The sequence below is a fragment of the Euleptes europaea genome, chromosome 5, assembly GCF_029931775.1.
Source record: "Euleptes europaea isolate rEulEur1 chromosome 5, rEulEur1.hap1, whole genome shotgun sequence".
Taxonomy (NCBI): Eukaryota; Metazoa; Chordata; class Lepidosauria; order Squamata; family Sphaerodactylidae; genus Euleptes; species Euleptes europaea.
The window spans coordinates 58,547,407-58,575,329 of record NC_079316.1 but is presented as its reverse complement, the minus strand read 5'-3'; the positions used below and the strand labels follow the sequence as shown (position 1 = coordinate 58,575,329).

The window sequence follows — 27,923 nt, the reverse complement described above, 5'->3', positions numbered from 1 at the left end:
TAGTTGCGCACACAGGGCAGGATTTGATAAATACTTCGATGTCTTGGCGCATCCCAGGCCACCAAAACTGTCTTCTTATTAGGTGTAAGGATTTAGCAAACCCAAAATGTCCCCCTATTGTTGAACTGTGGCTCCGTTCCAATATCTCCCGCCTCAGTTCCCTGGGCACGTAATGTTTGTTCTTACAGATACCGTTTTTGTCCGTCATCTGGGACGGGATAGATTCTTCCTCCCGCTCCCGTTGAAGAGCCTCCCCCCACCTTTTCTTGACTACCTCCGGGAGGCTTTCTGGAACTGCCCAGAGGCGGGGAATGGCAACATCCGACCCCGGCAAGGGGGTGGGTACCGGCCCTTCAGCCTGGTCCCTTCGCTCTATTTGGGAGATTCCCCCCCCCTCCCCAGCGGTAGTGGTTGAGAGTTCTCCGGGGACTGCTGGGGATGAGGAGGTGGGAGCGACCACTTCACGAGGGGAACTCGAACTCGAGTCCTGTGCCGCCGCGCGGCTTTGCGCTCTGGTCAGAACTCCTGCACTATTCCCCTCTGGAGTCAAACCCAGGTGTTCCCGTGTGAAAAGAGAACCCACCGGCCGCTCAACCTGACACTCATATTGCGGCATGCGAGACAGTCCGTCTGCTAAGCAGTTTTCTTTCCCAGGCATGTGTTTGATGGTAAAATTAAACTTAGAGAAAAAGGTAGACCACCGCACTTGTTTGGCTGACAGCTTCCGCTGACCCAAAATAGATTCGAGGTTGCGGTGATCAGTACATACCACAAAGGGCTCGGCAGCCCCCTCCAGGAACTGTCGCCAAACCGTGAGTGCATGTTTAATCGCCATTGCCTCTTTTTCCCCAATTGGCCAATTGAGTTCAGGGCCAGAGAACTTCTTAGAAAAATATGCGCAGGGTCTAAGCCTCCCTTGATCATCCCTCTGAAGGAGTGCGCCTCCCATCGCCTTGTCCGAGGCATCTACCTGTGAAGTGAATGGCCTGGAGCAATCTGGGTGCGCCAGAATGGGTTCAGAGGTAAAGCGCTCCTTAAGAGTTTCAAAAGCCGCCTGACACCTGGCGGTCCAAGGTACCTGGTATTGTGCAAAAGTGGCCCCTTGCCCCTTCCCTTTGGTTTTAAGCAAATCAGTAATAGGCAAAGCTATTTGAGCGAAATCCTGAATAAAATTTCTATAAAAGTTCGCAAACCCCAAAAACTGCTGAACCTGTTTGCGAGTTCTGGGAGGTTCCCATTCTAACACTGCCCTCACTTTCTCCGGATCCATGCTTAACCCTTGTGGCGAGATCACATAACCCAAAAACGACAATTGGTCCTGGTTGAATGCACATTTTGATAACTTAGCATACAAATGATTGTCCCTTAGACGACGCAACACCTCCCGCACCAATTCCCTGTGCTCTGCGGGATCCTTGGAGTAAATGAGCAAATCGTCTAAAAAGACTACCACACCTTTAAATAGGAGGTCGTGTAGAATCTCATTAATTAATTGCATGAAGCACGAGGGCCCCCCAGACAGACCAAACGGCATGACTAAAAATTCAAACAACCCATAACAACAAGAAAAGGCTGTCTTAGCTTCATCCCCCTCCTTGATCCGGACCCGGTAGTAGGCTTCCGCCAGGTCAATTTTCGAGAAAATACAACCCTCCTGTAACACACTCAGGAGGTCTGGGATTAAGGGAAGGGGGTAGGCATTAGTTTCAGTAATCGCGTTAAGCCCCCTATAGTCTACACACAGTCTGAGATCAGATGTACCTTTCTTCTTCACAAAGAAGCAGGGAGAAGAAAATGCAGCTTTGGACGGTCGTATGAAGCCCCGCTCCAAGTTCTTGTCCAGAAATTCTCGCAGCACTGCTTTCTCTTGAGGACTCATGGCATAAACTCGGGCCTTGGACGGTTTAACGTCCTTAATCAGTTCGATGGCACAATCCGTAGTGCGATGAGGAGGCAATAAGTCACAGTCCGTCCCCTCAAATACATCTGCGAAATCACTATATTCTGGGGGCAACGGCGCTTCCCCCTTCGCCCCCGGGTAAATCATCCCGGCTGTGTTTTTCGCACTGAGGAGCTCCAAACACCACCCGCCTTTGTTCCCAGTCAATGCTCGGGTTATGTCCCGCCAACCAATTAACGCCGAGGACCACCGGGTAGGAAATCTTAGGCACTACCGTGAAGTGGATCTGTTCCCAGTGGTTTCCCACCCCCAGCCACATCTTGCGAGTGTGCAAATGAACCGGCCCCCCCCGCAGGTCACTCCCATCCATTTGATGGAAATGTAAGGGTTGATCCAGTTCTCGAGTCCCAATTCTCAGACGTTCTACCACCGCCTGATCAATTAGGGTCCGGGAGCACCCGGAGTCCACGATAGCCACAACGGCCACCGGTTCCCCCCCTTGGGGATTTCGTAATACAACAGGTATCAGCAATGTCTCTCCCTGGTCACTCACCCTACATGGAGCCGGTTTGGTTTCTTCCAAGGGTGCCCTCTGTGCCGGTTCCCTCACAGAAGGCCGTCCTCGTTTTTTGCCGGTGAGGGGCTTCGGAAGCTATCTCGGGTGCCACGATCCGATGAGGTTTCCGCTTGCAGGGCCGCCGCCCCCCGGCGACCGTTCGTCCCCTCCGCTCTCCTGTGCTCCAGGTTCCGAGGTGGTGTCGCCTCCCGCTCTTGTGTCGCCCTGTTGCTCGTCCCTTCTGACGGCGTGTTGGTACATCTTGCTGCAAAATGACCCATCTTCCCACACTGAAGGCAAGCTCCCTCCCTGAACCGACGTGCCCTGTCGAGACTGTAGACTCCTCGATGTCTTCCCTCTCGCCTGGGACCTGCTGCGCTGTCCCCTCTCGTGGGCGGGATAGGGATCGTCTTCGAAGGACGATCCTTGGAGAACTGGAGGGTAAGCTTGCGGTTCTCCACTAGAGCTGCCAAATTTACCCACTCTTCCACTGACTCTGGATCTCCCAAAGTCAAACAGCCATCCAGCACTTCCCACCGCAACCCTTCGCGGAAATGCTGGACCTTTGTGGCCTCACTCCACTCCCTTATCTTGCACGACAAAGATAAAAAGTCCTGTGCATACTCACTTACTGAGCGGGCTCCCTGCTTCAAACGACGCATGGCAATCTTTGCTTTTTCCCCCCGGTGGGGGTCTTCGAACCGGCGTCGTAGAGCGCACAAGAACTCATCCAGGGATGCCAAAACTCGGGGCATAGTTTCCGCCGCTGTCACTGCCCACTCCACTGCCTCCTTCTCCAGCAGGCTGATCACATACCTGACCCGAGCTTCTTCCGAGGCAAAGGTCTCCCCCTGGTCCTTCATAAAGCCGGAGATTTGGAGTAAGAAGTGAGACAACTGTGAGCTGGACCCGTCGAAAGATACCTTCAGGTCTCTGGCCGTAGGGCGTCTGGGCGTGGGAGCCTCCCCAACAACGAGCGGTCCTGTAGTCGGCCGTGAACCCGTTTGGGATTGTTGCACGGGCTGTCCAAGCCCCCTCACTGCCCCTAGAACGGCTGCCAGGTCTCGCTGCAAGGTATCTAGCTGAGTCTGCAGGTCCCGATTCTGCAGAACGAGCATCTGATTCTGTCCGCGTATCAGAGTGGCCGCTTCTGCAGTGAGGGTCGGGGTGTGAGCGAGCGTGGGGTCCTTCCACCCTTCCCCTTCTCCATACCAAGCGGCCAGCGGTCCCCGGTAGAAGTCGCCTCCTGGTTCTGACGCTGCTCTCTGCCGCTGCCCGGTCTCCGAGAATCGGGGGGTCCACGTCGGCCTCCCAGGGACATCGGTAGGCCCGGGTGGGCGCTGCTCCGGGGTCGCTGCTCCTTGACCAACCTCAATATCAGCGGGAGTCTGCCGAAGCTCCTCTCCCGCGTTGAGCGGGACCGAGGGTGGTGCCGACATCCTAATACTACTTCTAACCCGAAAACAAAAAAGGTTGGGATTGTAACGTACTGTCAGGTTCTAGGACTCCGTTGCCTCTCAGGAATCATCCACTTTACTCCAGACGTTAGCAGAGAGTTTAAAGTAGAATTTATTTGAAAGGAAGGGTACAGTAACCTATGAAACACAACGTTACAATGGCGCCAAATCATTTGGAGGGTATTCTTATAGAGTACACACACTAGCATGTTTACAAGTAACATCTTTGAAATGCAAAACATCAGAGGTTCCCCAATACCAAGAGAGAGAATTCACACCTTAAGATCAGAGCAGGATTACAATCAGGAAGTCACTTTGAAGTGGAGATCTCTCGAGCCTTTTGGCTGTTGCCTCTTCCTTCCCACGGGAAGGAGAGATGAAACGAAAGTCACCTCGCTATCCCGGGTCCGATTGCATGCCCTCGCTGACACCCACCTGTGATGGGTTGTTGCTCACAGGGGCTGGCAAGGCATCAGACATGCTGAGGGTAAGAGATTGACTTAGAATCATGGAATCATAGAGTTGGAAGGGGCCATACAGGCCATCTAGTCCAACCCCCTGCTCAATGTAGGATCAGCCTAGAGCATCCCTGACAAGTGTTTCTCCAGCCACTGCTTAAAGACTGCAGGTGAGGGGGAGCTCACCACCTCCCTAGGTAGCCAGTTCCACTGTTGAACAACTCTTACTGTAAAAAAAAGTTTTTCCTAATATCTAGCTGGTACCTTTCCACCCATAACTTAAACCCATTATTGCAAGTCTATCCTCTGCTGCCAACAGGAACAGCTCCCGGCCCTCCTCTAATTGACAGCCCTTCAAATGAGCAATCATGTCCCCCCTCAACCTCCTCTTCTCCAGAAGAAACATTCCCAAGTCCCTCAGCCTTTCCTCATATAGGAATTGGTCTCCAGGCCCCTGATCATTCTCGTCGCTCTCCTCTGCACCCGCTCCATTTTCAAGTGAGGCCTCCAGAACTGCACACAATACTCCAGGTGCATCCTGACCAATGCAGACCAACTTCACCTTGTTCTTCCTCCTCAGCTGCCTGGCCATCATCCTTGGTTTGCCTCTTGGCCCCTTGAGTGGCTTGTATGGAACTCCACACATGCCCTTTGCTAACCCCAGCCTCTTTTGAGGTTGTCCACCTCTTCACAAGGCTAGGGGGCCTACCAGCTCAAGCCACAGTCCAATCTATTCCTGCCTTCACATTGCCTGCCTCCCAGGATGAGGGGTGACTTCCACCATCTTAAAGGACCCCCAACGATTGACTTGACCTGACCATGAAGTGCTTAGACTGACTGGGTGGTGGGGTGGAGAGATGAGGCTCCTGAGTGTCAGTGAGGTCAGGATCAGCCTGAAGACAGGTGCTGGGGCTTCCTGCAGTCCTAGTTGTGGTATGTCAGGGGAGGTTGGGGGCCTGGTGTGGGACAAGCACAGCTTCCACTAAGAAGTGTTTGAATGGGTTGTTGATTGCTTATCCTCCAAAAGGTGTTCGCGCTTGTCTAGTTAATTAGTTTTAGTATATTCCTCAATTGTGATGTATTTTATTGCATTGCTTTTGTATCAACACTCCTTCCTTGTTTTTTCTTTCTGATAACATATGTTCAGTAAAGATCAAATCCAGTTCAATTCAAAGTTACCATCTTTTTCTCTGTTTCACAATCCCACCAAAAATATTGTCCTCGAGATTGTGCCTGAGTATATGTAGGTTCCCTGGAGCCACAATCTGGGACCTGCATATGTGAGAATGCTGACACATGTATGACCTGACACAAGTGTGTAGATGTTGTTAATGCCCATTTCCATTGCAGCAGTCTAACCTAGATGAGTCTATGTGGGTCCCATGACTCCAGACCTAATCTTTCTGAGGTCTAAAAGGGACCTTTGGGGAAGGGAAATGCAGGGAAAATTTGTGTGCGCACTGCTGAATACAACCCAGTGTATTTTCTCTGGTATGTACAATTACCCTGAACTCAGTTTCTGGCCAGTTGTATCCAATTTACCTTCTAGCAAAGGGGGGGGGAGTCTGAATATATAAACAGTTCATAACATAGAGGTTTAAGAATTGAGTCACATTTTCAGATTTACACATTAATGTGCATACCATTGAAAGAAATGACCAGTATCCATATTCATACTAAAAGACTGGATACATTGAAGGTAATAATGGATATTATCCTCATTAAAATATACATATGAATGCACATAGTACTTAAAGTAATGGATCTGAATTTGGATGTACTTTTGATTGTATGACTGATTCACACCATCGTGTCCTAAAAGCAAACATATTCATTGAGGAACACCCCTCTTGAGCATCTCTTCCATACAGTTCCAGCACTATTTCATTAGTGATGGACACATTTTAGGTTGGCAACTCCTCAGGGCAGGGACTTGTCTCCTTGTACACTCTGAACTGCCATGTACATTGATGTTGCTATGTGAACAATAAATACCACCCCCACCCCCAATCACAGAGGGTTCTAGAATATTGTTGATAGTGTGACAAAGACTTTTAAAAAAAATCAACAGTACAAAAAAGACACTTTTTGTTTTGATCAGTTCTAGATATTATACAAGTGCTAAAGGAGAACCTTCTCATGTATAATTATGATGGAGGAGTAAAAATTTACCACAGTGGCTAAGAGGATGATAAGGAACCTTTTAACTTATTGTTACCTCCATTGGGCTACTCACTGAAGTCTAAGAAAGCATCAATGTGCTATGTTCTGTAGTTATTAATCATGTCAATGGAAAGATGCTTCAAAAGACTCCTGTAGCAACAGTTAAAAACTAACTGCTTGCAAAATTACAAATGGATTTATTGTGGGTAAGTTTTACATCTGTAAACTACACTGTAATGGGGCTGTTTTAAACATTATGAGTTTTCTACATGGAAAGCTTTTTGGTGTGGGAAACAGTATGAACTGATTGTCACATGTGATGACTGTATGTGCACCTGTTTGCCAAGCGCACATGTGCTGACAAAGCCACAGCAAATTGAGATGTTTGAAGCAATTCCAGACAGTCAGCTCTTTGATTTCTACTACTGCTAGCAGACATCCAAAGGGGAATTTCCCTTCAACTATGTTAGAAAGAAACAATTGGCTTTGTACTGTCAGTCCTATTTCTTTCCTTTTTCAGAATAGTTTGCTGCCTGTAAGAAAACTGTTTCTTGAGAGGAAAATTGCAGACAGTCCTGTTGGTTTATTAGAAGCAATAAAAAGCCACAGTCAGGTAATACCTTTATTATAACTGTCTGGCAAGCAAGTATGCATAGGATTCAAGTCTTAATTAGGTCATGCTAGGTAGGGAGAAAATCTCAAGTAACAGTAGTAACAGAGAAGCTTCCTTTGAAAGTATAAAAGCCAGTAATGATTCAGGTCTGCCTCTTGAACTAATCAGAACACAGAGATCCCTTGTGCGACAGAAATCAGAAGAAAGAAGTAATGTGGCAGTTCTTATGTTGCCAATGTAGGAGATTTAATTTTAAGTGATATATTTGGCATACAGTGATTAGAAGCCAAATCCAGTATTACCTAGTGGTTGGTGAGCATATTGATTCATCCACAGGTAAAGTTCCGCTGTTTGCCTTGTTGTGGAAATTTATGTATAGTCCCCAGTACATGTAAGTTTCCCCAGTAAGGCAAATAGCAGTTCCCCAGGGCCAAGAAAGAATCAATTTCAGGTTGGGAAAATGGCACCGGGGGGAGGGAGGAGCTAAGTGTCCTCTCCATTGAACCATGTCCCAAATGTGAATCAGGCCTCTTTACCTGCCTGGGAATTAAGTTCTGAGCATGGAACACCCAGAACATGTGTGTTAAAAGGACCTGTAATGTTAGGGTTGCCAGGTCCCTCTTTGCCACCAGTGGGAGGTTTTGGGGGCGGAACCTGAGGAGGGCAGGGTTTGGGGAGGGGAGGGACTTCAATGCAATAGAGTCCAGTTGCATGTAAACTGATCTCTGAAGGCTGGAGATCATTTGTATTAGCAGGAGATCTCTAGCTACTATCTGGTGGTTGGCAACCCTATGTAGTGGATGTGTGGAGGATCCTCATGAATCAGCTCTAAATTTGATGTTCTCCAAAGGAGACAAAAAATGAAGGCAGCTAAATCAGTCTATTATAAAACAAACTTTGAAAGTCACTGATTTTTATAGATAATATACAGTTGCTGAACAGACATTCCATGCACATTCAGATACAATAGAATTTCTGTGCTTGTATTTATATTTTGAGATGTCAAACTGCTTAGCGCATCCATAACACTTCACTTAGTCCAGATGTGTCAGTGATTACAGCTCGGTTTTGATTATCACAACAAAACAAAACAAATGAGTGTGTACCAGGGCTGGCCAGTTGTTAGAGGAGCAAAGAGGTCTCCTTTATCAAGCGTCACATTCAAAATATCCAAGAGTGAGTCCTTTGCAAGGCAGAAAGCTAATATAGGCCTTTTGGAAAACAAGAATGAAATCAGTATTGGCCTCAGGAAGTTCTGGGATGACTGAGAAATAGGGCTTTCTGCCCCTGGTCTTGAAGAGCTGAAGTTTCGTTCTCAACTGACAATTTAAAATGCAGCTGTTGCTGTTAGCACTCTCCAAAGTGGCTATGCTTAGAAAATTGAGGACTGTATAGTTTGCTAAGAAACTTGACATTAAGAACAAAGGAAAAGCTCTGCTGGATCACACCAAATGATCTATCAGTCCAGCATTTTGTTTCTCACAGTGCCAACCATATGCCCCAGAATACCGACCAGTAGGACACAGAGGCCGAAGTCTCTCCTCTTGTTGCCATCCAGCAGCTGCTATTCAGACTTAACTTCACCTTATCCTAAATTGTAGATCTGTCTTGAAAATAACTTTGGCATAATATGGCATAATTTCTCATTTATCAGTTTCCCAATTTTCAAGTCAGTGATAGCATCAACTAACAGATTAAAAGAGATGGAGAAAACTGTACAGTTTCTAAGCATTTATTATTAATTGTTCACAGATTATGCCAGTAATAGTGCTCATTTATCTGCAACAAGTTCAAGCCAGTATGAAGACAATTGGTTTACTGAACAGTAAGGGTCTGATGGTCAGATTACAGATAATTCTTCATTATTTCAATTTTCACTGAAAGTATTGTGAAACCTCAATTAATCCCACTGCTCTCACTTCCTTGTTATCACCTGCTGAAATTCTCAAGGCTGCTAAGTAGTAAAATAATCATGAGGGGATTTTTAAAATAAATATCTGATTGAAATACTCTGCAGCAAGCCTTCAATGTGAGAATGGAGGTACTTAAAAATAACTAAGTGACCTTAAAAGGCAGCCCAGTGTGAATTGCACTCAAAGGATGGGAACTTCTTGTAGGATTAATGAATGATGTATAAGTTCCTCAACAAGGGAGTTTGTTGTCATGAGGCTATGTACACACACAGATATAGAGGTGAATGCACAAATGCCGTGCTCTGTGCAATACTGCATTCCTGGGGACCGATGATACCACAATTCACCTTACATAAGAACATAAGAAAAGCCATGCTGGATCAGACCAAGGTTCATCAAGTCCAGCAGTCTGTTCACACAGTGGCCAACCAGGTGCCTCTAGGAAGCCCACAAACAAGACAACTGCAGCAGCACCATCCTGCCTGTGTTCCACAGCACCTAATATATTCGGCATGCTCCTCTGATCCTGGAGAGAATAGGGATGAATCATGACCACAATCCATTTTAACTAGTAGCCATGAATACCCCTCTCCTCCATGAACATGTCCACACCCCTCTTAAAGCCTTCCAAATTGGCAGCCATCACCACATCCAGGGGCAGGGAGTTCCACAATTCAACTATGCGTTGTGTGAAAAAATACTTCCTTTTATCTGTTTTGAATCTGTCACCCTCCAGCTTCAACAGATGACCTCATGTTCTAGTATTATGGACTCTTTCCAAACCATGCATAATTTTATAGACCTCTATCATGTCTCCCCTTAGCCGCCTTCTTTCCAAGCTAAACAGCCCTAAGCATTTTAACTGCTCCTTATAGGGCAGTTGCTCTAGCCCCCTGATCATTTTGGTTGCTCTTTTCTGCACCTTTTTAGTAAACAGAGATAACAGTTTCAGCAACAGTCCCCCCCCCCACAAGGAGTCAGAGATCCATAGTAGTAGTGTTGTTAAGGGAAACTGTTCTAATTACTCTTTACCCAATTTCTCCCTGAAACCCAACAATCTATCACTTTTCTTCTTTTTAGGAATTTGGAGTGTTTCAAAGCAATTCAATTTTGATCAAAGATAAATTCAAAGAAAGGAGGTGCAGGAAGGGAGGTTCTGCAAAATTTCAGAATTTCATTCTGTAAATGTTCAAAGGCAAGCAGTGTCTTTCCAAGCCTTCCTATCCTCCTGCTAGAGCCCCACCCTTTGGTATATAAAACAACTGCAAACCCTGAAGCTACACACAGATGCATTGATTTCTCTTCAAAGAGAAATGAAAGAGAAATCCCTCTTTTAAGAGAAAAAAAGAGACTAAGAGCAATCAATAGCTATATCTTAAAAAGCAAATTTTGGAAAAAAGAAATTCCCATCCCCATAACAACACTACATGGTAGTCAGTTCAAAGTATAGCTGTTCTGAACTTTTTGGTGTGAATGCTGTTACAATAGGAAACACCTGGGAAATCAAATGTATATTCTGATGAATATATATATTATATTGTATTGCATTTTAAAGAAAAGATTGATGTATTCTCAGATGTGAGAAGGTTCTCATTCCCCAGGGGAACTTGAAATGTAGCTATACAAAATAGGTGTTTTTTTTTAGTGGACAGGTTCCTGTGTATTTAATAGCCACAATACAGGCAGAAATGACAACATGGAGGTATAGTAGTGGGGAAAGTGTCAGCGACTGCATTTCTACCAGACAGCAACAGTTAAAGGCACAGGAATCTACCTATAAAAAGTGAGCAACCTTAGTTAGGAAAAGAATTCCCAGTAACCCTTCATTTGTATAGAGAATGCCATTCCCTCTGTTGTCCACATCTATGTTTCAAACTGAACATGAGGTTCTATGGGGGCAGTGATGGGAATAAGCCTTGTGTAGTCCAGCTAGTGACCACAAATAAAAAGAGTGATTGTTTAGTCCACCTCGTCTTCTGGTGGCTCTTGCTGTTAGCAGCTATTTCACCAGCTACCCATTCTGTCCTTATAACACAGGATTAGTTTAGCATCTTGTAGGAGCCAAAATGGAATTTGTTGGGCTTCCTTCAAATTAGCAGGAAGGGGGTCTTTTTTCACCTGCATTTGCATTGTAAGCAAGGGTTTGATCATACTAAATAGACCTGGTCTTTTGACTTGTTAGGGTCTAACTAGGATGGCAGGAATAGTGAGGGCTGCTACCATATAGGCAAGAATACACATTGGTCCCAGTGAGGCAATAAAAGAAGAATGGGGGGGGGGGAGGTCCCAAGCAAGCTGATCATTGTCTGGGTGGCTGGGGTCTTGAGGAGGGGACTTCTTTGTTACTGACCAGCATTAGGCAAATCCTTAAGAACTTTATAGCATATTGGGGAGGGGGAGATGAGGCTTGGCACCACTTGGCACAGATTTCTATGCAGGCTAGGAGAACAAAGCCATTTCCATGTGGGTTATCTTCTTCTGAAAGTGGGGGGCACACTTCTCCAGAGCATCAAAGTGAATTTGCGCTCCTCCCAGGGTTTCCCCAGCATTTCTCTTACCTTTCTCAAACCTGATTTGCAGCAAAGTTTTAAGAAAAATCTTAGCAAAGCCTGGATGACTGTCATGTGGGTGGGAGAGTTTGGATTTTTCTGCCCATGTGGCAGCCATTTTCCCTGTCATTGTCCCTGCAGCTGCCATTTCTCTCCCCGTGCCCCGGCTTAAACTGACAATTTATTTTGTTATATTGATATAGCATTATAGCAATACAAGTGGGAACCCACAAGGGCTTGCAGGAAGCATCTCATTTTCCCTCCCCCCCACTATTTCCTCTACCTCTTACCTGAAAGCACCCATAGCCTCTCCCCATTTCCTGCTTCCTTCTCTCCTTCTAGGGTTGCCAACCTCCAGGTGGGGCATGGAGATCTCTTGGAAACACAGTAGATCTCCCAACTACAGTGATCAGTTTCCTCATCTAGAGAACAGATGTAATTCCAGGTGATCTCCAGCCCCCACCTAGAGGCTGGCAGCCCTAGTATCCCTGGAGCAACTGGCTGCTTTGGAGGGTGGAATCTATAGCATTATACCCTTCTGAGATTCCTCCCCTCTCCAGACCCCACCCTCCCCTGGCTCCACCCCCACATCTCTAGGAATTTCCTAACCTGACGTTTGTAACCTTGTCTCTCACCCAACAGCCAACCTTTATCTGCCTCTCTGTCTTAAGTTCTCCCGCCCCCAGCAGCTTCTACCTAAGAAAACTATGGCCGAATTGTGTGGTGCCGGCCACTGGGCATTATATTCAGCTGAGGTCTCTTCCCTCCCCTAACCCTGCCCTCCTCAGACTTCACCACAAAATCTCCAGGAATTTCCCAACCTGGAGCTGACAACCCTTACAGGCCTGGCCCCAAGGTAAGCTCCCTCAAAGGCCAAAATAGGCCTGGAAACACCTGTTACACATATTATAATATTATATTAGTATAACTATATTCAATTGCTGATTTAAAAACAACAACAGCAAAGCCCTAGTGGCCCACGGGGAAGCTGCTGCTGGAGGACTGGGGGACTGGGGCAGAGAAACTGTGAGGAAACCTTCCATGTGGAAGCCCTGTTGCAGATGTGCTGTATCAGCAGCCACACTAGCAATGGGGAAACTACATATGCCCTATGTATAAAGCACCAATGTCAGAAACAATACCAGCTGAGTATGGAACCAGGATTGTGAAGCCTAGAAATGTTGGCAGCCATTGGCTGCTCCTTGTGTAGCCTACACTAAAATCTGAATGCCTTAATATACTAATATACTATTAATATACTATTATATATTTTTTATAATATACAGCTATTAATAAACACAGTTTAACCCATAACTAGGTGCCTTGCATTGTCATGTCAGGGTTCAGGGACAAACTATAATAGTGAAGTCAGCTAAAAACTGGTTGGTGAGTATGCACACACACACACACACACAACTTTGAGTCTTCATGAATTTTTAAAACTTATTTTATTATTTATTTAGGAGCTTTTAATAATGCTGTCTCCCCAGAGTTCTGGTCAAGGCAGCTTGTACAAAACTAAGGATGTATCAACACTACCATATGTAAACTTTTTTAAAAAATGTGAGGATCTCTGGGAACTGTAAGCTTCTGGCATGTTTCTGTCAGAGGAACTCGAAACAAAGAATTTGTTACTCAGCACCCTCATCAAATGACAATTCCCTGGATTCTTTGGGAAGCCAAGGCAGGTACAGAAGTATAAAATCAATATAAATAGGTGGCATGTTTAGGAATACTTCATTTTTTATGTGACAGGAAAATTGCTAGGCGTCCACATTAATTACAAGGCTAACATATGCATCTGTATTGATCACAATTTATATATTTATAATGTCTCTCTTCCACTTTCTGTATCACAACGTGCAAAAGGAAGCCTCCAGTGTCATGTGAGAATACACCTTCAAGGTGTATCTTGTGGAGGAAGAATGAGTACTTGATATATGCTGTTACATTTGAAGCAGCAACATGTGTATATCTGTTAAGGAACTGCCATTTGCCATGGGTCCTAAGGTTGCCAATCTCCAGGTGAAGACTGGAGATCTCCCAGAATGACAACTGAGCTCCAAACTACAGAGATCAGTTCCCTTGGAGGAAATGGCAGCTATGACATTGTGGCCAGTAGTTGTCCCTCCCCTCCCTAAACCCTTCCTTCCCCAGGGTCCACTGCAAATCTCTAGGAATTTCCCAACTCAGAGTTGGCAACCCTAGGACTCAGGAACCCTCAGCAAGAATTCCATGTGTATACAGAATAAAACAGGTGCAGGTAAGTTGCCTAAAAGAAAATGGCATGCATAGAATCCATTATAGGTGGAGCAGTCTTGAGTATCACATGCAAAAATGCTACACATTCATTTATAAAAATTTGCACAGTTGTAAGCATTTTACACAACTTTGTTATGCATAGTACTCATGAGTATATACATGTGTATGCTTCATTAATTACTTCCACTTTAAAATCTTAATGTGGAATGGGTGGAAGGGAACTAAACATAGACTCTCAGATGCTTAATAACACTGTAGAATATTTGACAAGGGGAAAGGAAATGCACAAGGGGGGAAATAAAATGGTAAAAGAGGGGCTACAGCATTGGGGTTATAAATTACTGCCCATTAGAGCTAGAGAAAATAGGAATTTCTCTGCATTCCTTAGAAAATAGGAATTTCTCTGCATTCCTCTTGCTACCTTTCTATTCCCCAAAATCGTATTTCCATTCTTGACAGTTTTAATCCAAGCAGATCTTGGCAATGTTTGAGTGATTTATTTATCTCAATTCTTCGTGACAGCTACTACTCAAGTTGCAGGGTTATACAGCAAGTGCTGGCAATTGGCTTCCCAGGTTTGAATGGACCAAAGGCGCCCCTTGGAGACTGTGGGTACTCTGGGGGATAAGTGGGGTCACTCTAATTAAGAGGAAATTTCAAGTTTGTTGTAATCTTTATCTCAAAGTAAGTGAGTTTTACTGGACAAAATGTAGGAAAATATGTTTAGTACCACAACTGTGCAGAATCTATGTTTACTCAGAAGCAAGTTCCTCTACATTTAATGGGACTTACTACCAGGTATGTGTGCACAGGAATGCAATTTATATGTGTGTGCATGCCAGCCATTTTCCATACCATATGGTGTGCTTATTAGGATGATTTGCTGCTGTTGTTGACACTCCATCACATGCTGAAACACTGCAGCCCCGCACTCATGGTGTGTCCCCCCCTCCTGGAATTTTAATTCCTCTTTTAACCTGTCCAGAGTTATACACAGAGCAATCCTAAGCAGGTATACTCAGAAGTAAGTTCCATTTTATTCAGTGGGGTTTGCTGCCAGGAAAGTGCTTTTAGGATTGCAGGCACATGGTGCAAATAGAGTTGCTAGCAGTCTGGAGAGAAAAAAATTGTCCTGCCCCTTTAATAAAAGTTTAATGGCTTGGACTGCCCATTTCCACACATTAAGCTTCCATTAAAGGGATACCACATTTCCTCTTCTTGTACTGACAGCTGCTGTGCTCCTGGGTGGTCTGAAGAGTGGGTTTTCTGCCACCCTATTTTCTTGCCATTTTGTACATCTGTTGTTAGGGTCCTGCCAAAGTGCCTTCAGCACCACCGTTTTCATAATGTGTGGTGGTGGTCATGCACAGCACTCAACAAGGGAAGACACCCCCTCATTTACATTTCAGGGGTGTTTTAGTACAAAACTCTCATTATATGAGAGTTCCAAAACAAATGTTCTCGATTTTTCACCTGGAAACGCTGGCAAAAAGGGTGAAAATGCTTGGCGTACAGGATGATCGCTCCCCAAGGTGGCCTAAACAAGGACAGGCACCGTTACATGTGGGATCAATGACTCTGTGTGAACTGCAAGCCCCAACTCATTGTGACACAACGTGGAAGCTGGTGCCCAATGCCAGTGAACGCAAAACAAAATGAAGAGATACAAAGAGGATAAACATGATCCAGAAATAAATTCTAGCAAAATCTGAGACTCAGCTCCAGTAAAGATTTGTATGGGATGGGATCTGAGTTCCAGTTCTTGCGTGATGGTTAGTGTAATCCATACAGCTTCTTCGGAAAGGAATTTCCATTAGCAAAGGGGAGGTGAAATGTCAGAGAAAGGTAAACTGATTTTCTTCACTAGACTCGTTTTTTTTTGGGGTGTGTGTGGCAAAAATACTCCTACACACCCACTGTCAGCACATATTTATGATTTTTTTAATATATATATTTGGTGAACAGATATGTACACATGAAGCTGCTTCATACTGAATCAGACCCTTGGTCCATCAAAGTCAGTATTGTCTACCCAGACCGGCAGCGGCTCTCCATAGTCTCAGGCGGAGGTCAGCGGCTCTCCATAGTCTCAGGCGGAGGTCTTTCGTATCACCCACTTGCCTAGTCCCTTAACTGGAGATGCCGGGGACCGAACCTGGGACCTTCTGCATGCCAAGCAGATGCTCTACCACTGAGCCACAGCCCCTCCCTATGTACAGAATACCATTTTCCGTTCACCAAAGTTGCTACTTAGGGCGCTTTCACACATGCTAAACAATGCACTCTCAATCCACTTTCAATGCACTTTAACGATCATGAGAGGTTTTGCCTTGGATTTGCCGCTCTCTAGATGTACATTTTCCCCATCCAAATTCTCAAAATTCAACAATTAGTCCCCGTGCAGAGTTCTGAGAATTCAGATGAGGAAAAGGTGCATCTAGAGAGCAGCCAACCCCAGGCAAAACCTCCCCCGCATAAATGGCCACAGTAAAGTTCAGCTTCAAAGTGGACGGAAAGTGCATTGTTTGGCATGTGTGAAAGTGCCCCCGTTTCAAGAATGCAAGCACTAACGACACATGTGTTTATTTCCATGTGTGTGTGTCAAGTGCCGTCAAGTCGCAGCCGACTTATGGCGACCCCTTTTTGGGGTTTTCATGGCAAGAGCCGAACAGAGGTGGTTTTGCCAGTGCCCTCCTCTGCACAGCAACCCTGGCCTTCCTTGGTGGTTTCCCATCCAAATACGAACCAGGGCTGACCCTGCTTAGACTTCTGAGATCTGGCGAGGCTAGCCTGGGCCATCCAGGTCAGGGTTATATTTTCATGCCTTTTGGAAATAGGACTGTAGAAGACCCAAGCCAACGGGTGGCACAGAGAGACCCGCTTCAGCTGGCGGAGAGAATGCAAAAGACCAAAGTGGCGGCGGGTGGCCGGGAGCGAAGGGGTCGGCCGCGCTTTGCAGCGCTTCCCCAGAAAAGCCCGGCGAGGAGGAGCGATTGGCGGGGAAGCCGGGGGAGGGGGGCGAGGGCGGGGGGAGCGCGAGGCGATTCTCCGCGGCTTCCCCAAACGCAGAAGGCGCCCAGCGCGGCTGGCCGGCGCGCTCCCTCCAAGCCGCCTCCTCCTCCCCCGCGCGGTTGCGGCTTTCCCCCTGCCGTCAAAAGCCCCCCCGGGCGGGGGGGGAACCCCGAAAGAAAGCCGTTTTCCCCCCCTCCCCTCTCCTCTCCTCCGCGGACTGCACCGGCTGTGAAACTTCGATGGAGTTCTCGCCGTCTCCTTCTCCTTCGTCTTCGGGCTGAAAGAAGCGCCCCGTCCGCAGCGGCCCCGGCTCCCCTCCCGTCTCTGCCTCGCTCGCGCACACACTCGCGCCTCGCCCCCCCCCCCCCGTCCTCAGCGTCGGGGGCAATGGGGAAAGTGGCTGGCGGGGGCCCAGCCTGGCACGTCGCTCCTCTCGCCGCCCGGACCTGGCTGCTGCTCATCCTGACTTTCGCCGCCGCCGCCGCCGGCGCGGGCCTCACTTGCCGCTCGTGCCGCGGGCAGGTGCAGCCGCCCCGGCGAGGACTCTGGATGCCCGCGAGGACGGGGCGGGAAGGCGGGCAGAGGCGGCCCGGCGGTGCGGAGGAGGGGGCGGCCGGCCGGCTCCCGCTCTTCTCCGCCGGGGAGCCAGATGCCAGCCTGGAGCCCCGGAGCCCGAGGGGAGCCGGGAAAGCGTCCGGCGCGCCTCCCCTCCGACTCGGACGCTCGCCCTGGGAGGCCGCTCGCCCCGACGTCCCGCCGCCCCCTCCGCGTTTCCCCGGGGAGGAGGCGCGCCGCTCCCCGGGGGGCTCCGAGGCGGCCCGGCCGGAGCCCCCCGGCCGGCTCGGGCAAAGCCCGGCGGCGCGGAGGAGCCGGGAGCCCAGAGGCGCGCGGGCCGCAAGAGCCCCGCCGCCGGAGAGCCGAGCCACGCGCTTTCGGCCCGAGGAGCTGAAGCTGACCGGCACGACCTTTGCCCTCGCGGGGGACTCGGCGCACAACCAGGCCATGGTGCACTGGTCCGGCCACAACAGCAGCGTGAGTACGCCGCCTCCTGCCAACTGGGGAGGGGGAGGCGGCTGGGGCTTGTTGTGTCTGGTGTGCTTCCGCGGGGCCTCTCCCCCGCCCCCCAGCAGAAAGTTTCCTCCTTCGCTCGGCGCTCCCGTGAATTGCATCGGGGGGGGGGGGGGCGCTTGGACGGGGCGTTCGATCCTGGCGGAATCCTGGCTGGAACAGGGAAGAAAGGAGGCTCAAGCGCCCGCGCGCTTTCGCCCTTTGTGTCGTGGGAGTGGGGAAGGGGCTGTGTGTGTCGAATCGCGCCTGCGAAGGAACGGGGTTGAGTTGGGTGTGGGGTTAGCGCTGCGGGTCCGGCCGAGCAGAAAAAGAAGCCCGGGGGAAACTTCAATCCCTGGACTGGGTCCTGGGCAAAGTCCGCGCCAGAAAGGTGAACCCGAAGTAGAAGAGTGAGTGATGGGATTGTGAGGCTGTTTGCAGGGAGAGGGGCTGTTTCTGAGGCCAGAGATCTTTACTGAACTCCCCCCCCCTCCAGTCAGTTTCATCCCTGCCTGTCCGCTGTTGATGCCATTTAAACAGCACAGTGGTCCCATGGTTCTGCCTTTCCCCTCCTTGCTTCGATGGCCGCGGCAATTTTTCACTTCTTCCGTCATCCAGAAACCCCGCACTGGGGGATGGTTTTGAAAAATTTAAAGAGCTGTCCTTCTTGAGTGGGACGCTGGAGTAGAAAGTGTCTCTCAGTATCTATGCTGTCAGGAGCTAGTCCTGCCCTAGTTTTAATTTAATAGATTGTGTCAGGAGCGATCGAGGTTCAGGTTTGATCAAAGGCATGCCAGTTCTCGAATTTCCCTTCAAGCCTTCCCTTCCCTTTTCTGCAAGCACATGAAAAGAGCTCAGGCTTGCAGCTGAAGACTGCTCTACTTTGCCCTGGTCTTTCCCCGGGGGCAGTGAAGTGTCCATTTGTATAAAAATGAAACTTTCCTTTCAGGCTAAGGGCTTCCTTTCACCTGTTGTTCCTTGGATTCTTCCTGTGGTGTTAAGAGTGAGCCTTTCCCCCTTTCTGTGTATCTACATAAAAACAGTGTCTTTTTAATTCCTAGCATCCTTTGGAAAACTAAACCTTCCTCGGTGTTTTGTGCTGCAGTGCTGAAGATTCATCCAGATAAATAAAGCTACTTTCTTTCTCAATCCCGTCTTAGTATTAAAGTGGCTCTCAGATTTTGCCGAAATAGCACACTGCAAAGTGGAGCTATGTTTAATGCAGATCCCTGGGAGCAAGTTTTCTATGAAAAGTTAGAGAGAGGGATAAAAAAATGTAAGAGGCTCCAAACAACACAAAGAGGAAAAAGTTGTTTCTTATATATAGGATAGATGTTTCATTCAGATTAACACATTTAAGTTTTCATGTGCTGTTCTCAAAATTTTAGGGTTTTTTTGTGACTTAATCCTGATAAGTTTTTTTTGGATGTTTGACCATAAATCAGTGCACACATTTACTATCCATGTGGCTGTTATAAATTTATCCAGTGGATTCAGCCCTTATTGACTAGGCTATAATTTTAAATGCTTTTCAGGAAGTTTTTAATCCAATAATGCAAGCATAATTCTCCCTCTTGCAAATTTTTAGGACCTTTCCCCTTTCTATCCAATTTTAGCTATCAAATCTTGGATATAGTTCCATTAAAACCAGTCTTTTGCTTTGAACTCTGGACTTTTAAAACTGATTGAACAAGTTTGTCACTACTATTGCAATGATTTATTTTCCTTAGCACAATAGCTTACAACTTCAAAAAGAGAGTATTGAAAGTGTTGATTAGACATTCTGAGGTTGTAGTACAGAAGAGCTCAGATAAAGATTTTAAATTAAAACAATATATAATTTTGACCATAACTGTGATGTGGATTATAAAATGCTACATTCCAATTTACCTTTATGGCATCCCTTTTTTTTCCATGTGAGTTTAGAAAGGCATTCAGACCATATCCCTTGGAGATTGCTTGTTTTTAAAGCCAATTTAGGACTATACCAGATGAGTTGAGTGTTCTATTGTTCAGGACACCGTAATTATACTGTAAGAAGGAGATAGTGAATTACAGTGGTGTGTTCGGTCAGTTGTGTTTTTCAAAAAACATGCCAGTTAACCATCATTGTGACATGTCTTCTGTGGTAGAAACATAGACAGAATGTGCTGAGTCATCCTCACTGGTTAAAGCAAGTGTGTTTTATTGACCTTATGAGGTATCTATGCTTTCAACAGGCTTTGTTTCTGAAGTACAAGTTGGGGACATCTTGACTAGATGTTTCTGTTGTGTCAGGAAATATAAATTAAAAAGCTATATTAAGACACATTATTGTGAAAAGCAGAGGTCCCCAACCTTTTTCGAGTCTTCAGAATTTTGAGAGTGAGCGGTGAGCACCTTCCTAAAATGGCTACTGCAGGAGGTGGAGCCAAACTCAATACTTACCTCCTTGCTTTGCAAAAGGAAAGCCTGGGGGAAGAAAGGAAAAAGAAAAAGGGGAATAAAAAGAAAAGAAATTCTCAAGGGAAAAAGAAACCACAAGCTTGGATGCCAGTGTGGTGTAGTGGTTAAGAGTGACAGGCTCTAATCTGGAGAACAGCGTTTGATTCTCTGCTCCTCCTCATGAGCAGCGGACTCTAATCTTGTGAACCAACTTTGTTTCCCCACTCTGACGCATGAAGCCTTCTGGGTGACCTTGGGCTAGTCACAGTTCTCTCCAAACTCTCTCAGTCCCACCTACCTCACAAGATGTCTGTTGTGGAGGGCGAGGAAGGCAAGGTGATTGTAAGCCAGTTTGAGACTCCTTAAAGGTAGAGAAAATCGGGGTATAAAAACCAACTCTTCTTCTCTTCCTTCTCCTCATTTTCTTATAGTCTACCTGATCCTACAGTGGCAGCTGCTGTTATTGCATCTGTGGAAATACCTTTCATTTGAAGCAGAGCAGCCAATAACAAGTCCTGTACAATGGTACAGTCTGGAATTGGGTTGCCTTTCAGAGCACATCAATGCTTCTTTATATCTCACTTGGATCCATGTAATTTGAACTACAGCTCCAGTCCAGCTAGATTCAAGCCCAGTAGCCTCTTAGAAACCAACACGTTTTTGGAGTATGAGCTTTTGAGAGTCAACACTCCTTTGCCAGATAAAAGTAGGAATGGAGATCCCTGAGACCTTATATCCCAGCCTGAAGGTGGGAGGGGTATTGCAAAGAAAGGAGTCGATCCAGACTCCTATCCACCAACCGTCTGTTCCTTTTTTATATGGTAGAACCACCATAGTTGGAGTGCAGTTGTCTCAGATACCCAAAGGTGTCCTGCTTTACAGTCCTAAGGAGAGTTACACCCGTCTAGACTCATTGACTTCGATGTACTTAAAGGCTACAACACTGTTTAGAATTGCACTGTAAGAGGGAAGTCCTTGATTTTGTTGTAACTAACTCAGCCAGAAACTCACTGAGTAATCTTAGCCAAACCAAAATCGCTCAGCACTCTTCATCGCTGATGGGAGAGGGATAATAAACTGTTATTCTTATGATTACTGTGACGATGGAGATGAAGTACTTCAACAACTTCACAAGATTATTGTATAAATTGCTCATTACCTTTCCTCGTCACTGCATATATGTTCCTGGAAGACTGTCCACCTTCCAAAGTGGCCATTTTCTCCAGGTGAACTGATCTCTGTAGTCTGGAGATCAATTGTAATCCCAGCAGATCTCCTGCCCCCACCTGGAGGTTGGCAACCATACTGGTTAAACATGCTCAACATTCAAAACAACTGTAGGTTGAATATAGAAACTATTGAGAGCTAACAGAAAGAACTCCCCTAAATTCTGTGATCCATGATTATACCTTTGTACTGCAGAATTCTGTGTAACAAATTATATAGCATTGAGCCCACATTGAAACAGCATCAAATCCATGGTACAGTTCCTTTGACTTATGCCCATTCCACAGGGAGCATCATATGGCTTGTTTACAGGAAGCACATTACCTTAACTACAGGGGATACATACCTAAATAGATTAGGTTAATCTTGGAACTGATTAACTCACTCACAGAGGAAACCTAACATTTATCTGAATGTAGTCCACAAGTACCCTGTTTACTGGACAAAACTGGAAGAGGTACATTTGTGCATCTCTTCCTCAATATATGGCATATATATCCTCATATGGCTGTCATATTAGCTGGAAAGCTGAAATTTGCTACAGGTAGAACCAACAGAATCTGATTACTACAAAAACACAATGATAAATGACACATTTGGACACTTCTGCCTCAAAATGGAGGATATTAATCTAAGAAATGGTTACGGTGCTTCCACACTAACGTAAAAGCTGAAATTTCGTATATGCAGCAGTAGCTAAAGAATACATAGGATGGAGTATTGTGGAAGTTCCAATGCCAGTTCACACAGTTGAGATAACTTTGCATTGTTAGAGGAAGTTTTCCCTATAGGACCTAGCATATATAAAAACGCTTACAGAATGCAAACCGTATTTATGAATTCAGTGTATGTAAAAATTCTTTTCATTGGAAGACTGTTATTTGATAGATATGAGGAATAAATGGAACAAGCTTTTTCATGGTGGTAGGACATTCTTGGATTAATCTGTGACATTACTGACTGGTATTTTTCTTTCAATTACATTCTGATTCAGTTAAAAGAAGTAGTGATTAGGAGACAGAGGGAAGGTTCATACATTCAGATTTAACTAAAATATGTATTCACCTAGCTGAAGCTGAGGGTTATTAGTACCCTACATCTGGTGCTACAGAGTGAATGGAATTTGTCTACAATTGAATGTGACCTTATATTTTAAATTTATAGGGCAATCCTATGAGAGCTACACAAGTCTAAGACCATTTAACTCAATGGTGTTAGACTGGAATAACTCTGAATATGATTGTACTGTTAATCTCTTATATCAACTGTTTCTTATGTAAGTAGGAATTGCTTTATACTTCAAGTAAATTCTGAACTATGCATACCGCAGTGACATTTAGAACACCTGGAAATGTAACCAACTTTTATGCATTCTGTAGCAAACATAACCATTGGATTTTGTCAAATAGTAATCTGGTATATCTGTACACTTTTTCTGGAGCTAGCACAGTTAGTTATTGTACAGTTTGATTCCTGCTCCTTAGCTATTATAAAGTAGTTGTGTATGTGAGAGTGGAATTGGTTTGTTTTAGTGGTATTTAGATGTGATGTGTGTATCCACATATATCTAGGTAGATGTAATACTATTCATCCATATTCTCATAGAGTAAGGACTGGATATCATGCATCTGTTCCATACACAGAGGCTCTTTCTTCCTATGGAGACTTCCCTTAATGCAAGAGGCCCTTCCATTGATGGAGACACCTTTTTGTGTTAGGGGAAAACTCCTTCTGTCAGAAAAATGACCCTCTGTGAGCAGATCCAACTCATTATGTGGTTTTCTGTACCATGGGTTGTATATTAGTTTACACTCTGCTTTCTTGATTAGTGAAAATACTCTCATGTGGTTTTCAGATATGGAGAGGTTAAGTCAAGTAATTCCTCCCAATTCTTCTGAATCTCATCTTGTGCTGTTGTCATCTTGTTCAGTGGAAGGCAGCTTACATATAATGGAGGTGAAACCATAATTTAGTGACTCATTGTTATACCTGGAAAAAATCTCCATGGTCAGTTTTAATAGGGTATGGGGTACATATCCTATGAGGGCCTTGCAGGGGAACAGGGCCAGCCCTGTGGTATTCAGAAGGTGACTGACCATCACTGGAAGTGAAGGGGGAGGGTGATATTGCAGGCATAGGAAAGAGTGCCTATGTAAGGGAAACCATTGGAAGTATTGGGGATAGCCAGGCTTCAGTTGGAGGGCTGGCAATAGCACCCAACTGTGTAGCTCTGAAAAAAGAGCTGATGGATCTCCTCCTTTTGCCACAGAAGGGAAAATGTGGCAAAAAAGAATCTCTGAGACCTGGAACAATAGGTTAAGGACATTCTGGCCTCAGGTGGAAGGCAGGCATCTCCAGGCAGAGAGGCTTAAGGAAACATCCTCTCCCATAAGGACATTAATACCCCAAGCAGATCTACAATGAGAAAAGTCCATGCCCCTGGGGAGAAAGTGGGTCTTTTGTATTTGGCAGGCAAGGGGCTGGGACCAGAGCTGTATCCTTTGAGGTACCATGGGAAAGGTGGGGGCTGCAAGATATTTGGAGATGTCTGGCAATGCCGAAGTTTTATTTCCCAGTGTTCTTGCTAGGGATATAAGGCTGCTGTTCTAGACATACTTACTTGGAAGTAAGCCCCACTGAACTCAGTGATTGTTTCTTCTGAATAAACATGCATAGGGTGGATTTAGTGTGGAAATCTGAGGCTAAATTCATCTTGCACTTGCTTGGAATGTTTGAAACTAAAGGAGAACTTAGCCTGAGCTGAGGCATTCTTTGAAAAATATGGTATTTACATTAAACAGATTTCTTTGGATGAAGAGAAGAAAGTTATCTTCCTTTGGAAAAAAGGTTATCCACCTACGGAAAATTCCACAGCTCTACAAAATTCTGTGCTATTTATTGGAGAAGCCCTGTTATGTCTCTGAAGTAAGAAACGAATGATAATACAACACTTTGCTATGTATTTTAATTTAGATGTCAAAAGTGATAGGCATCATACATATTTTTTTAGAAAGATCTAAATAGCCACCTTGGGGACCACTGGTGGAAAGGTAAGATATAAATCTCCTCAATAAAATAAAGTGAATGTCTCCCATTTTTAACAGGTAAGAGAAGACAATCAAAATGACATTGCCTGTGTTTATAACAACTAGAACAAAAAGTGTATCTTGGCATACGTGTTTAGCGAAGTGCTGTTTTTTGCGTATATGCAGTGACTTGTATCATTATTTTTCCTACATCTGCTTCATAAGGTATACAGCCCAAGAGAAAGATTCACCCCCACCCCAAAAAAGAAAGGCTCTCGCTCTAAAGATGTCTGTAGTTATTTGTTTAAATGATCAGGCCAAGGGATTGAGTTCAGAAGAAAAGCTCTTATTATAAGGCAGTTTGGTGATAAGCTGGTGTAATGAGATCCTTTGTTGCTGTTATTGAAAAGGCAAGGTGAATAACAGAACAATGACACAACTTTATTCCTTGGTGTAAGCACATTCTGTGAAGAACCACTGAGCTTTTGCTGTCTGGGAATTTATACCTGCAATCCTAGAAAGCTTATTCCTTCCCATGTGTAAGAGCTGAAAAGGCTGAATTCCTTAATAATGTGAATCTCCAAAATTGTATACTATATTGTAATCTATGCAATATTGAAGAGAATTTCTTCAACAAATATCAGAGGCTATTGTATTGTTGTAGGTTAAAGAATTTTACTTATACAGTCATGGATGGTATATACATGCTGTACACTGATTGCATTCAAACACATTGCATTTGGATTGATTTGAAAACTTCCTCTGTAGTGATTGATCTACAGTTGTTCGTTCATTCATGCAAGGCACCTGTTGATACTTTAGTCATCAAATGGTAAATCAGTCGTAAGAATATTCCAGAGTCATGTTTTTCTTCCTGTTACGGGTAATGGCAAAACTAACCTCCGCAGGTACTGGAGACACAAGACACTGAGGGTCTGCTTTTGTAGATGATGAATCTTCCACTGAGGGAAGAGCCTTCCCATTACAGGAGAAGTTCTGTTCAAGGCAAGAAAAGAAGGAAGCTCTTCCAACCCAGTAAAAATAAAAGATGGCCTTACTGTGAGTTGGACAAAAAGCTATCAGAGTGTGGGAGAAACAGCGACTGGATATGAAGGGCATTCAGGGCTCTTCTGTGTATTTCAATTTCACCAGTCTGTGCTGCAATGGTATATGCTGTGGCTTTACAGAAACTTTCATCAAAATTAATGGGGTCTTGCCTGTTTGGAGTAAAAATGAAACATTTGCAGCAGTGGATATAAAAGCCACAGTACCATCAAGCACAAAATAACATTCCCAAATGTTTTCCTTTTACCTTCTTGACAAAGGGCCATACTCTGCTATTCTGTATACTCACAAAATACCTCTCATGCTCCCTATTGACATGAAACAAAATCCTATAGTGAGAAAGCATTCCGTCAAGGTATGCCAACACAAACTGCAACTAGCCTTGAAATAAAATACCCTTTTCCTGACAAACAGAAGCTTTTCGTGTTCCAGAACCAAACCAAATGGCTGCCATAATTCTGCTTGTGTCGCAATCCATCTCTGGCTATATTTTCCACTATGTTACCCAGGTAGCTTTTTAAGATACACAGATCCCATAATATGATATATTGAGAATATATATGTTTCTGAGGGTAGCTCTGTGGTGACAAAAAGAAATGCAAGAAAGATGATTCACAAGCTTGGAGAGAATCAGCTTGGGTCTAAACAAAGACGATAAACCGGTGATCCTTTGTAGAAATGCTGTTTTTTTAAGCTGGGAAACATGAGTTCAAGGCTGGAACTCATCAACTGACTTTGAAAAAATAATCCACAGATAGCTGACCTTATGTTGCGTGGTTATGGCATCCACTGAATTGAGGAGGCTTTCTTTGGCCAACTTATCCAGATATGTAGGAGAGTATCTTTTCAGTGCTAACTATAATTAACAGAATTTGTCAAAATATAGACATCTAAAATCTATACCACTGAATTCAGCTTAGCTTAGGCTGGATATGACTAATAATTACCACTGCTTAGCTTAGGCTGGATATGACTAATAATTGTAAAAACTACAACAACCCAGTTATGGACTAGGCAAATTTTGGTTGATTACAGTTGCCAACCTCCAGGTGGGGCCTGGTGATCTCCCAGAATTACAGCTGATCTCCAGACTACAGAAATCAGTTCCCCAGGAGAAAATGGTTGATTTGGAAGTTGGACTCTATAGCATTATACCCTGCTGAGGCCCCTCCCCGTCTTAAACCCTGCTCTCCCCAGGATCCGTCCCCAAATCTCCAGGAATTTGCCAGCCCACAGTTGGGACCTTATGGTGTATCAGTGACTTACCCAGGTTCGAATCCCCACTCTGCTATAGAAGCTTGCTGGGTGACCTTGGCCTAGTAACACAGTCTCAGACTAACCTGCATTAGGGTTGTTGGGAGAATGAAATGGAGGACATGAGAATGATGTAAACCACTTTGGGTCACTAGTTGGTAGAGTATAAAAGAAGTAAATAAAATAAGGCATGTAAAATATATTCAGAGGCAGCATGCCTTAGCAACAGATGTTGGGAACTTCAAGAGGTATTTGGCTGTCCACTTGTAGATACAGAATGCTAAGTCAAAATGAATTGACTTCTGATTCAGTAAGTTAGTTCTTATATTCATCCTTCTGTTTAACCTTCATGCATCTATAGCCAATGACTCTATATGTTCTATGGGGATAAATCATGAAAAAACTTTCAAGACAAACTAATTTAGACAGAATTTCTTTAGCTCAAACTGTTCCACCATATAAACCAATACAACAAACCTAACCAAACCAAAGCTAACTTAACCAATACAACAAACCTTTACTTAACCAAACACATTTATTTGGGTGCTGGTACCTTTACCTTTTTAATTCTTTTTTAAAACAACAACAAGCTGTAGATATAACAGTAAACAGGGATAGTATAGCCTGATGCATGGTATAGCTTAATCTTGTCACATCTCAGGAGCTAAGCAGGGTCAGTACTTGGAAGGGAGACCTCCAAAGAAGACTCTGCAGAGGAAGGCCATGGCAAACCACCTCTGCTAAATCACTGGCCTTGAAAACCCTGCCAGGTGTCACTATAAGTCAGCTGTGATGGTGGCATTCTGCACAAACACATACCTGTAAACAAATATTGCAAGAGTTAGTCTCTGAGTTCAGTTGAACAATTGGTTCTTATTTTATGGTTATTATTACATAAGAATAAAATAATATTAATAATGTTATTTATATTCCACCTTTCTCAGTGAGGCTCAAGGTAGATTACATAATTTAAGTCAGTACAATCAATAGGATGAGG

General features: G+C 45.0%; 1 protein-coding gene across 1 annotated transcript in view; it reads left to right on the top strand.

Annotated features, from left to right (window-relative positions):
- The first annotated feature begins 17,828 nt into the window (after positions 1 to 17,828).
- Positions 17,829 to 27,923, top strand: part of LOC130477365 (VPS10 domain-containing receptor SorCS1) — a 496,720-nt gene continuing 486,625 nt past the window's right edge. The window contains exon 1 of the mRNA XM_056849300.1: positions 17,829 to 17,915. Coding sequence (XP_056705278.1) covers positions 17,886 to 17,915 — 30 coding nt within the window. The 5' untranslated portion in view covers positions 17,829 to 17,885. The remainder of the gene's footprint in view (positions 17,916 to 27,923) is intronic.